This window comes from Podarcis raffonei, chromosome 10 (assembly GCF_027172205.1).
Source record: "Podarcis raffonei isolate rPodRaf1 chromosome 10, rPodRaf1.pri, whole genome shotgun sequence".
Classification (NCBI taxonomy): domain Eukaryota; kingdom Metazoa; phylum Chordata; class Lepidosauria; order Squamata; family Lacertidae; genus Podarcis; species Podarcis raffonei.
The window spans coordinates 2,119,284-2,132,206 of NC_070611.1; the positions used below are offsets into that span (position 1 = coordinate 2,119,284).

General features: G+C 46.4%; 1 protein-coding gene across 3 annotated transcripts in view; it reads left to right on the plus strand.

The window, feature by feature from the left end:
• Nucleotides 1–12,923, plus strand: part of MCM10 (minichromosome maintenance 10 replication initiation factor) — a 29,670-nt gene that overhangs the window by 16,151 nt on the left and 596 nt on the right. For all 3 annotated transcript variants that reach the window (XM_053405748.1, XM_053405749.1, XM_053405750.1), the window contains exons 14-19: nt 4,015–4,243; nt 5,382–5,520; nt 6,835–6,953; nt 9,395–9,508; nt 11,624–11,769; nt 12,467–12,509. In XM_053405748.1, coding sequence (XP_053261723.1) covers nt 4,015–4,243; nt 5,382–5,520; nt 6,835–6,953; nt 9,395–9,508; nt 11,624–11,769; nt 12,467–12,509 — 790 coding nt within the window. The remainder of the gene's footprint in view (nt 1–4,014; nt 4,244–5,381; nt 5,521–6,834; nt 6,954–9,394; nt 9,509–11,623; nt 11,770–12,466; nt 12,510–12,923) is intronic.

The window sequence follows — 12,923 nt, forward strand, 5'->3', positions numbered from 1 at the left end:
CTGCAAGGCCATTTACCCAAACCATGCCCACCTGCCCCACACCTGTCATCACATGTAGCCTGGGAGGTGGGGCAGGTAAGGGAGCCTTAAGATGTGCTCTCAGGGGCTCTTTGGCAAGGGAGCCTTGCTGGCGCCACCAATCGGCTGATTGGCTCTGACCTCAAGGCCTCTGGGCCACAGCGCAGGCTCCCCATGGAGACCTCCGTGGCGCAGCTGCACCTGCAGACTGCAGGGCTTGGGAGTCAGCGCTGATGAGCTGATGGTCAATAACTTCAGGACCCGCCTAGTTGGGCACATGGCTATGGAAAGATGGGTCACCTGATGATCTAATGGTGTTGCAGGTGGGAAACGCAGGATCCAGCTGAGCAGCCACATTCAGTTCCCTACCCCAGTCTACAACTGCTCTTGTGAATTTCCACATTTCAGACGTGTGGCCCAAGATCCAACATTTTGGAGAGAGGCCTCAGATGGGACAAGCTGACATCCCATGGCTACTCTGAGTCTTTTCCATCCCTACCTGAATATGATATAAACTTGCGGTGCTGAGAAAAATGCCTAATCAGGATCCCTGCTGCTGCTTCCTAAAGTGATTATGTTACTTCCATTTACATTTCACACTGGCATCAAGCAAAGTCATACAGTGGTACCTCAGGTTACATACGCTTCAGGTTACAGACTCCGCTAACCCAAAAATAGTGCTTCAGGTTAAGAACTTTGCTTCAGGATGAGTACAGAAATCGTGCTCCGGCGGCGCGGCAGCAGCAGGAGGCCCCATTAGCTAAAGTGGTGATTCAGGTTAAGTACGGACCTCCGGAATGAATTAAATACTTAACCTGAGGTACCACTGTGCTTGGAGTCAACCCAGTGAAATCAATAGACTTAGCTGGAGATCACTCTTTGTCTTCAGTTTATGAACTCTGACAGTCCATAGCTCACAGAGAACTTCCACTTTGGATGGAGGATCTGACATCTTTCATCTCTAAGCAATCTGTGTTTATCAAAGCAATGATTCTTGACACGCCTTTATCAAGCAGAAAGGCCAGTGGCACTAATGATAGACTGTACCCTATAATTCTTCTTATTAAATCTCTAACATTATCCTGCTCAATTTGATTTTGGGGCATGACCCTCAAGAAGGCAAAATGTCAGCAGACTGATGCTCTCCCAACAGCCTTTAGTATCATGGATTCTGTTCAGTCTTTTTGTACTCAAGTACCATCTGTAAAAAACCTTCAGAGAAAAACTTCTGGTAGAAAGCTTTTTAAAAAACACACACCTCAAGCCAAACCTTTGTGCTTTAGTGAATAGTTTTTGTTTGCTTCTGAAAACCGTGGACAGTAGAGTCAGTGGTTCTATATTTTGCAAATTGGTCTGCAGAAGTTACTAGTCCGATACAAATTCACAGAGCCTGGTACAGGGGGGGGGGCTACATTTATCTCCCATGATTCCTGGCAGCCCCAAACAGTACCAGGGTCTAGGGAAACCTACTGGCAAACTCAGGTTTGGGTGTGGAAGGGGGTGGGCTTACAAGTGGCACTTGGGGGCACTTGGCGCACTGCCAGGCCCATTCCACAGCCATCCAAACATGATCTGGGCTTTTTCTTAATCCAGGATGGGTGAGCTTGCCAACCACTAATTATGTTTTTACTACCCTGCTAGCTCCAGCAGACTTGTGTAGCTAAACATAATTGGGGGGGCGAGGATCAGGACCCTAAGCTATGGAAAAGCTTCCCTACTTAAAGTCAGTTGTTAATCCTTGCAGATGAAATTCTTTGGACAGAGGAGTGTGCAGTTGGTGGTGGAGGTGGAAAGGCCTGTTTCTCATCATGTCGTCTTTGGCTCAGGAGGCAGGCAGGGTGTCTTGTCGTTTTCTGCCTACATGCCATGAACCTAATAATAATAATAATAATAATAATATCTTTATTGTCATTGCCCCCTCTCAGGGACAACGAAATTACTCGACTGCTCCATAAAAACACTAATTAAAACAATACAGCATAGTACAGCAAGGAAGATTAGATGACTTTCAAAGTCCAGGCTTCCCATTCAGGGCTGAGATCGCTCTGGAGAAGAAGCTGTTCTTAAGACGGCTCGTTCTTGTCTTCATCGTCCTGTATCTCCGTCCCGACGGCAGGAGCTCGAAGAGACAGTGACCAGGATGCGATGGATCTTTTACTATGTCCAGTGCCTTCCTATGGCACCTTGTGGCATAAATCTGCTCTAAGGTGGAGAGTGGGCAGCCAACAATGCTCTCTGCTGCCTTAACAACTCTGCACAACCCCATCCTGTCCTGGGTAGTACAGCTTCCGTACCACACACATAAGCCATAAGTGAGCACGCTCTCAATGGCACAGTGATAGAAGGCAAGCAGCAGTTTCTGCGGAAGATGGTTTTTCCTTAGAATTCTCAAAAAGTACAGTCTCTGCTGCGCCTTCTTCACAAGCCCCCTTGTGTTGACACTCCAGGACAGATCCTCTTGTAATTCAATGCCCAAAAATCTGAACGTTGTTACCCTCTCCACACAGACCCCATCAATCAAAAGTGGCTGGATATTGCTCTTCTGTCTCCTGAAGTCCACCACAAGCTCCTTTGTCTTCCTTGTATTTATGAGCAAGTTGTTAGCTCTGCACCACTCTGTCAGCCGCTCCACCTCATCTCTATAGTGCGTTTCACCCTCCCTTTCAGGGATGAGCCCAATCACGGTTGTGTCATCTGCAAATTTGACAACCCTATTACTAGGGTGAGCAGCGACACAATCGTACGTGTAGAGAATATAAAGGAGCGGACTGAGTACGCATCCCTGTGGTGTTCCTATGTTAGTCTTAAGCATTTTAGAGGTATAAGGGCCCAACCGAACCCTCTGGGAGCGGTCTGACAAAAAGTCCAATATCCACCCACAAAGTGATAACGGAAGCCCCAGATCTTCCAGTTTAGACATCAGACGCTGTGGTAGAATGGTATTAAATGCCGAGCTGAAATCTAAAAAAAGCAGTCTGGCATAACCCCCCCGCTGCTCCAAATGTGCAAGGACGGCATGGAGGGCAATCGCCACAGCGTCCTCTGTCGATCTTTTCGTTTTATAAGCAAATTGGAATGTGTCCAGTCCCTCTGGTAGGCAGGCAATGACATGATTTCGTACCAGCTTTTCAAAGCACTTCATGATTATAGGTGTGAGTGCTACTGGACGAAAGTCATTCAGTTCTTCCGGGTTAGGTTTTTTTGCTATTGGAACGATAATAGAGGACTTTAGGCAGGATGGAACAATAGCCTGGGCTAGGGATCGATTTAAAATCCCAGTGAAAACTCCTGCTAGTTGATCTGCACAGTCTCTCAATACCCTTCCAGCTACCCCATCTGGCCCTGTGGCCTTCCTTGGGTTGATTCCCTTCAACACCTTCCTCATCTCTTCTTTTTCCACAGAGACTGCTACATTCCTTTGTACTGATGATGGTGATGGTAGTGATGATGGCAAAGCCTTCCCAGGGGGTGGTGGTGGTGGCCTGAGGCTTATGCGCTACTTGGTTGACACTCCCCACCCCCCATAGACACGTGTTGGGAGAAGGCTAAGCCAAAAGATTCCTTGGCTGTATGAAAGCAAGATGTCTCCTGACCATGAGTATTTAAACCTCTTCCTCTAGCATTGTAGTTTCCAAACTTTCTACCTTTAGTGAACCTTTCTACATCCTGCTCACCTTCCATGAAACCTCCATGCATTGCAAAGCACTCAGTAGCACGTGTGAATTGAAAGAGTGTGGCCTCCAAACTCGGCACGCCTAATTGTGCAGATGCACCTTGCGCAGGTGGCCCAGCTGTCTTTCAGGAAAGCTTGGCTGTCATTACTGGTTTTCTCACTGAGAAACCCTGATGAGCTTCTGAAGGGCTCCCGGTTTCACCACAACAGTCTGAAAAGCCCCTTCTCTACAGAGTCTTAACAGGATTTTGGGTCAGAGAATCCTGTTTTCCTACACTACCTCCCCAAGCAAGATGATAATGGATTTTGTCCTTTTGTTTAAGGTTTCTTCAAAATACAAGTCATGCAACTGTGGCAGCAATGCCACCTTCCTCAGGACCAGCGGTGCTACGCTCTCCAACTCCTGCTGCAGAGTTTCCCAAAGCTGCCAAACTGTCAAGCCCCGAAACTCCTAGACTTGGCACAGGCTTCTCTGAAGGAGACGATGTTCTCTTCTTTGATAGTTTGCCTCCTCTGGTGCCCAAACTGAATGGCTTGGCAGAAGCTAAAAAGGTATCAGCTCCTCAAATTCTCCCTAACTGCTGCCCCATGGGTAGGGTACAGAGTCATAGTACACGGATCAGTCAAGCTGCTAATAGCTTGTAACTTCGTCATTCCAGGTGGGCTTGAAGACCAACCATTGGGTTGTCAAAGATTTGTGATAAGGTTGCCAGCTTTTTAGCCCAGCACAAAGGACTGTGGGAGTTTTCAGGACTGGACATACACTGTGCTAAAATACAATAATAGGATGGGTTTTATTATTTTAAAATGATTATTTCGATTGTAGCTTTTGCCTTGTATGTTCAGTTGTAATAGACTTTTAGCCAATTTAGTTGATAAACAGGAAAGTAATTATGTGAGTTTTGTAACTTATCACAGCAGCCTTCACAAACTACAGTTCCCAGGATTGGGAGGGGGGGTCTGATCTGTGCAATGGGGTGTTTGTGGGTGGGTGATATTTGTGTGTAATGGAGAACAAGCATTGGCCTAGTTTCCACAAGCACAGTAGAGCTGTGATAAGGGGTTATATGGTCTTCAGTGACATTTAAAGTCTACTCAGTATTGATCCAGAGCAGATTCCAGTGTATAGTGAGCAGAGTAAAAACTTAAACACATTGCCGGGTTCCCAAGAAATAGACAGAGGCAATTATATTTCATCTAGCAGAGCTTTACTGCTACTGAAGGCAAATGATCATAATGGTCACAAATCCAATACATTCAGGATTGGAACTGTCCATAAGAAATCCAGTTGCAGCAGACGTAACTTAAGCTTACAGTATAATAAGACTAAACCTTAACATGAAGCGTACTATGTGCAGAACGCTGCACCAGAAGGAAAAGAGATAGAAAGAGAAAGTGAAACCCAGGCTCCTTCTGGCCTATTATTATAGTCAGCATGACTATAAAGCAGCTGTACTCAGCTTCTCTGAAGGAATAACCCAAACATGAACCTTATGCTTGCTTGTTTCACACAGAGAAGCTCCCAGAGACTCCCAGAACCCTCTTGAATTAATTACACATCAAATCAATACTTTCTACACTAAGAAATGCAAACTAACATTCAGCTCCAGTGAACCTTGGTGGCTTTTCATACTGGTTTTAATTGCTGACTTTTGCTACATGTCTTGAGTCTTTCTTTTGTTGCTTTTAGATGGCAGCTATAAATAAACTACGTGCAAAAGGCCGGGTCCTCGCCAAAGTGGACCCAAACAGCATAAAAAGGAAACGATCCAGTCTAGACATTCCGGAGATTTCTGAGAGAGCTGAGAAAAACATCCCTCTGTCCCAAGGTATGGAAAGTCTAGAAACTTTTTACAAAGATAGCCACAGACTTGCATCGGAATTAAGTCGCTTGGGTCCAGCCCAGTGTTTCAACCAGCTGGTGTCAAGCTGAATGGTTTGACTTGAAGTTGCTCCCTGAGACATTGGGCAGAAACAGCGCAGACTACAGGCAGCGGGCTTCCATCTTTCCTTTCTCGCTTAAATGTCTGGTTACGGGCTACATGCCTGCTCTGTGGAAATCCCTGAGATTTCTGTGCTGGAAATCACTGGTTTCTATGCGAACAGAATTGAGGTAGCAAAAGAGGACAGCTCTCCTGACTTCTAACTTGATTCATAACATTTGTATAAAGTCCCTCAACATAATTTGCTGCCTTCCGTGGCTTCAATATTCCTGCCCGTAGATATTTATACAAATTTTGAATTCTCTCTTCCTCATCCATTTTTAGAAATTCATTTCCCACCACTGGCTGACAGACCCATTTACCTCTGAGCAGATCTCATTCCCTTTTCCTCTGTTGTCAGTCACTGGCTGTCAAGTGGCCTCTTGAGTTTACCCTGAGAGTTGCAGCTGAGATGCATGACCAAAAATACCCCCACAGCAGCAAGAGTTTGCTCCTTGGAATGACTGGGGAAATGAAGGATCTTGGCAGGTTATGTAATAGGTTCACTGTATATTGTTGAAATAATTTCCCTGTTGAATCCAACCAAAGGCCCATCTGGGGTATCCCTTGTCTCCAGAAGTTGCCAGCCGGATGACCCTGAGGAATCTGGTAAGTAGGGCATGGTGGAGAAAGGCGTGCCCTTTTTTTTGTCTGGGGTGACCCAAGCAAATCAAAATTCTGCACATTAGAGAGGCACAGGTAAAAGATCTCTGTTTGTATGGCACACAATCTATGCAACACCTACTGTCAGCGGAATGCATTACCTTAGTTTCTGTTGCAGCAGAATACAGTGGTGCCTCGCAAGACGAAATTAATCTGTTCCGCGAGTCTCTTCGTCTTGCGGTGTTTTCGTCTTGCGAAGCATGGCTATTAGCGGCTTAGTGGCTATTAACGGCTATTAGTGGCTCTTAGCGGCTTAGCGGCTATTAACGGCTTAGCGGCTTTAAGAAAAAGGAAACAAACTCACAAGAACTCGCAAGACGTTTCGTCTTGCGAAGCAAGCCCATAGGGAAAATCGTCTTGCGAAGCGACACAAAAACCAAAAAACCCTTTTGTCTTGCGCGTTTTCCGTTTTACGAGGCATTCGTCTTGCGGGGCACCACTGTATCCTTTGGAAATAATGGCTAAGCATGTGTATATGTTTCTCTTCTGTTTCTGTAGATGTTGATGCAGCAGAACCTGCCGGAAAGAAACCACGCCAGCAGCTTGCGTACTTGGAGTCTGATGAATTTCAAGAGATCTTGAATGCTAGATCCAAACACATGGGTGTCCTTAAGGAGGTAAGCCCCTCCCGCATACAAGGGAACTGGCTGGGAATGCCTGCATGTGGGTGCTATTGGGAGCATGTAAAGAGGAAAGGATCCTGCCCAGCAGCAGAAAATAGGACTGCGTCATCTTCAAGAGACATGCCTAACAGTTTTGCAAGAGAGGCATTACTCTCATCTGATCTGCTGGCCTGCATTGTGTGTCAGAATTCACTACCAGAAATTCAGCATTGACCATTTTCAGTGCAGGAGAAGAGACTGCAGTGGGCTTCACATCTGACCCCTCAACTGCTTTTCCCAGAAGTCTGCTTTAAGAATGTGGCAAGTATTGAAAGGCCAAGCAGACTTCTGGGAAATGTAGTTGCTGACCAAAGAAGAATCTGAATGCAGAGAAACATTTTTCTGACAAAGGCAAAAACATGAGTTCTTCATAAGTCTGCAAAGCAGGGGTGGGGGCCTCAGACCCAGGGGGCCAAATGAGGGCCCCTGGGCTCTCTGTCTGGCCCTTGGGACCCTTCCCAGACTATACCCCTCAGTGGCCCTGCTCTTTCCCCTCCTCGAGTGGCTTTGCCTGACTTGAATGTGTCCTTAAGCTGCGACCATGTCTCTTGTTTGCGAGGTGGGTGTGAGTTGCCTGTTGCTGCACTTTTACCTCTGGCCTGGGCAAATGTGCCTGTGAGGGAGAATGGCCCACAGGCTGAAAAAGGTTCCCCACCCCCACTGTCACATGATTACACAACTTCATTTTTTTGTTATCAGACGTTTGTCTTATTTGTTGATTGCAGTGGGAGGAGCGGGTGCCTGGTTTATTTTATTATTTGTTTTATTCAGCTTTGAGTACAGTGGTGCCTCGCAAGACGAAATTAATTCGTTCCGCAAGTTTTTTCTTCTTGCGAGTTTTTCGTCTTGCGAAGCACGGTTTCCCATAGGAATGCATTGAAAATCAATCAATGCGTTCCTATGGAAACCGCTTTCAGACCAGGTCCGGGGCTGTCCCCCGACCTCTTCTGAAGGCTGGGGGGGGGTGGACAAGGGCTTTTCTGAAGGCTGGCGGTGGGAAGAAAAGCCCTTCTCCCCACCTCCCACCCCGCAAGCTCCGGGGACAGGAGGGCTTTCCTCCCGACCGCCAGCATTTTAAAAGCCACCAGGACAGCGGAGACTTCTCCGCTGTCCCGGGGCGATTTTAAAATGCTGGCGGGTGGCAGCGAAGCCTTCACTGCCGCCCGCCAGCATTTTAAGATCGCCCCGGGACAGCGGAGAAGTCTCTGCTGTCCCGGGAAGGCAGGCGGGGGGGAGCAAAGACTTTCGCCCCCCGCCGGCCTTCAGAAGAGGTCCAGGACCTCTTCTGAAGGCCAGCGGTGGGCCAAAGTCTTTGCTCCCAATGGCCAGCATTTTAAAAGCGGTCCGGGATAGCGGGAAAGCGCAGTGCGCTTCCCTGCTATCCCGGACCGCTTTTAAAATGCTGGCGGTGGGGAGCAAAGCCTTTCGGCCCCCGCCAACCTTCCTGGACCTCTTCTGAAGGCCGAAGGGGGGCGAAAGGCTTTGCTCCCCACCGCCAGCATTTAAAAGAGGTCCCCGGAGATTTCCCTATGGGCTTTCTTCTTGCGAAGCAAGCCCATAGGGAAATTCGTCTTGCGGAACGACTCAAAAACGGAAAACTCTTTCGTCTTGCGAGTTTTTCGTTTTGCGAGGCGTTCGTCTTGCGAGGCACCACTGTACCATTAAATATCCCAATATATGCTTTTTGTCTTTAACAACTGACCCTTGTCTTTTCACAAGGCCTCTGGCTTTCAGTAGATGGCACTCTTCCTCTGAATCAGCGCTGAATCAGTTCCCTTCTGTTGTTTTGGAAATGCATGCTGCCTTAGGCATCATCCAGCAGACCCTGCAGTTTTCCTTTTTAAGTGTATATGAATGCAGTTGCCTTTATCAGGAAATTCTCTGCAGGCTTTTGTGTGTCCGCGCCCTTTTTGTACCCATACATGTTGAACACTTACAACCTGCCTCCAAATGAGACGTTGCATAGTAGATACCACAGTTAGAGCTTTTGGATTTCCTCAGGTGCAATGCCTTTTGAGGGAGAATGGTTCAGTTACAAATTGTCAGATGTTGGGCTTTTGAGTGATGAAAGATCAAGTGGTTTTACATAATATATTTGAACTGGCTCTAAGAGTGACTGCATTTCAGGGATGAAAATGTTTCCAAGCAGCCCATCAGAATCTGATAGTTCAAGAAGGGGTCTGAACAAGCAAAAAAAAGTACAACTGTGTGTGTGATTTTATTTATATATATATAATTTCAGGTTGAGGATTCAATTGAAATTAATTGCTTATTGTTTCTGAAAATCCTTTTTTCAGCTATGTGGGGTTTTTTAAAGTTTCATTTACAGTGTTAACAAGTTTTATATTAGCTGTTTACACATCTAGATTAAAGTTTCATCTCTCCTCCTGCCATAGTTTGAGGCTGAGCTGCAGGAACGCTATTTTGAGCCCCTGGTGAAGAAGGAGCAAATGGAAGATAAAATGCGGAGCATCCGAGAAGTGAAGTGCCGTGTTGCAACGTGCAAATCGGTGAGTGAAGCAGACCCTTGAAGTGCAGCTTGATCAGCGTTGGATGAAAAATTCATTTTGACCCTCAGGAACCTTTCCTCCAGAAATCTGCTCAGGAGGGGATCCAGGGCTGCCTTTTTCCTTTCACAATTACAGCTGCTTAGAACAGCTCCATGGCTGCACAGAAAAAAGGTTGCTTTGAAATGACTGCATCAAACATGCAGTCCCTTTCCTGGAATTTGTGCAGTCAAAAAGATGGCAGTGTCCCTTGTAGACTTAGAAGCATTTTAAAACCACTTCTTCCCTTCCCTCCCCCCCCCCCTTCTGTCACAGCCGCGGAGGAGGTAGTTGCACTCTTTACAGCTTCAACATGTTTAAAGAAAGGAGAAGGAAGCCTTCTGGCCATCTCATAAGTACAGTGTGGACCAGGGATGAGGAACCTGTGGCTCTCCAGATATTATTGGACGACATTTACTCCCATCCTCCCCACCATTGGCCATGCTTGCCGGGGCTGATGGGAGTTGTATTTCAGCAGCATCTGAAGGGTCACAGGTATGGATGCATGCATGAATCGGTTCATCGATTATGTGGCTTAACCTGAAGATCTATATTCTGATCCATGCATGGGTCTGATGGGCAGGCAAAATAGGTAGGTATGTTCCAAAATATGAAGTGAACTGCAATCCTCCCATCCTTTACCCCAATAAGGCATGTCTAGGACTCCACGCTCTGCACTGCATGTACTCACGCTCCTGCAAAAACACAGCGCATCCTGCTAGGGGCTTAAACTGCATCTCCCAAGCATATCAGGATGTGACCTGAGTTTTGAAGGCAGCCCCAGCTCAGTGGAAAGTGATCCTCCCGTGAGGTGCCATAGCATTTGAAAAAATAATAGCATTAGCGGAGTGGGTTGGTGCCAAGAAACAAGCTATAGCTTTCCTGTGCCTCTCGTAGCACATGAAGTCCCAGGGAGGGAGAATGTCCTTGTTGGATCCACCTTGGTTTGTGGCCTCATGCACAGGTCAATTTGCTCTCCCAAAAGGAATATTGACCGTTAAAAGCCCACTCTTACTTATTTCTTATTACATTTTCACTCCATCTTTCCTCCAAGAAGCTGAAGGTGACGTGCACCATCCCTCCTCTCCCATTTTAGCCTCACACCCACCCTGTGAGAGAGGGTAGGCAGAGCCATAGTTCCTGGCCCAGGGCATGGCAGAGTGGGCTTTGAACCTCGCTCTCCTAGGTCCTAGTCCAGCATTTGCAATCTCATAACCATCTAAAGCTTTGTAGCCAAGTCCTGTTGAATACAATGATAAGCAGATCCAGGTTGTATTTTTCACACTGGTATCCTGTCTTTCCGAATAACCCAGAATAGTGAAACCTTTTGAGGTAGGCTAGAGTGAGAGAGCAAACTTTTCTGTGGCCAACTCATCCCTGTCCAAGTGTTGCATGTTGTTGTTATTTATTAAATTTGCATATCACCCTTCACCTGTAGCTCCCCAGGTCAGTTCACAGCATAAAAACACATTATTATTATTATTATTTATACATACATACATACATACATACATACATACATACATACATATATACCCACCCCACCCCGCCCATCTGGCTGGGCTTCCCCAGCCACTCTGGACGGCTTCCAACAAAATATTAAAATACAGTCATCCATCCAACATTAAAAGCTTCCCTAAACAGGGCTGCCATAAAAACAAGAACAAACCCATCACACAGCATTTCATTGTATTAATTGCTGGTGATGTGGCTGCATATTTGTATTTAAGACTTGCAGAAGATGGACCTCTTTTCCATCATTAAAATGCCCTGATCCTTTGGTGAGTTTCACCGTTGATGCAGATAGCTATTGTGCGATCTGCATTTTGCCAGGATTTACACTGTGGCGACAGAGGTGGTCTTAAAGAGGAAGAAGGACCAGTGTTGGGGGAGCAGAAGCAAAGAGTTCAAATGGGATGTCCTCTCAGGTCTACAATATAGCTGTTTCCCTCTGGTTCGCAGAGTAATTTGCTCTTCTGGCACAGCAGAGGACTGGGTTTTCACTACGACAGTGACTTTGAAGAAGTTGGAGAAAGTGTGTGTGACTCTTTATTTCCCTCTCTCTTCCTTTTACATAAGTGCAAGTATACCTATTTCAAGCTCCTGGATTCATGTGTGGAACAAAATCATGACTATCACTGGCATGATGGTGTAAAACGATTTTTCAAGTGTCAGTGTGGAAATAGAGCCATATCTCTTGACAAGCTGCCGAAAAAACACTGCAGGTAAGAGGAGCTGCATTCTCCCCTTCTCAAGCAGACCGTTGCGCAATCTCTCAACCCTACTGCATTCTATCTGCAAAGGTTTGTCAACGTGCATCTCTCATCCCTGGCTGTAGACTGAAAAGACTTGCTAAATAATAGGTTTATTCATTTTGTTTGGTGGGCAAGAGCTCACTTCACCATTTGTCTAGACCAGTGGCCCTCAAAGGGTGCAGAATGCCACCCTGGTGTGGCAGGCGAGGATGGCAAGAGTGGCTGGAAGATTCAAGGACAATCAAGCATTTAAACATTTCAGTGCAGTATAGTATAGTGTAGTATCAAAATAATTTTTTAATATGCAGAATATGGATAGATATCCTTTTAAAATGAGAGCAAGAGCCTCAAGTGATACTGTGGACAATCCTAGTTGTGTTTTCCAACTGTCTTTCTTGTCAATAAAACATTGGATGTGATGCAAGCAGATTTTATTCTGCAAGTGTGGCCCAGAGAGAAAAGTTTGAGACCAGTGGTCTAGGCAGTCCTTTCCAATGAGAAATGGCTATGAAGAGGCATGAAGATAATGCCCAGAGCAGTGGAATGGGGGGGTTGGACACTTAAATGGCAACGTTCATGTAGGAAATGAAACCTTAAAACAGTTTGGTGCAGCACTGCTACCAACAGCTACTGAAGCAACCCTGATTTTTCTGTCTTCCCTTTTCAGCAATTGTGGTCTCTTTAAATGGGAACGTGATGGAATGCTCAAGGTAAGAGGAAGCCCAAGACTGTCTACCTACATTAAGAAGCTGGGGAAGCTGTGGTTTATTTTATTTTTTTTCATTTAGTCCCACTTTGTCCCTTTTATCAGCCCAAGAGTACCTCATAAGGAACATACTTAGGGGTGGCATGCCAGTGGCAGGTGAGGCTGGAGCCAGACAGTCACACACACACCCACACCCCTCACACACACACACAACCATCCGTTCCATTTTCCTTTCCCCTCCCCTCCTTCCCTCATCTGTTTCTTCTTCCCGCTCCTGCCCCAGAGCAACTGAGCTTTTAGAAAAACCTCCTGGGACCCAGTGATGCTTCCGAGAGCTCAACTTTTACAAGCTTGCTTGGCGCTGGGGGAAATCCTAATTGCAGCTGAGGAGGGAAGGATTAGGCCTCCCTGTGTCCTG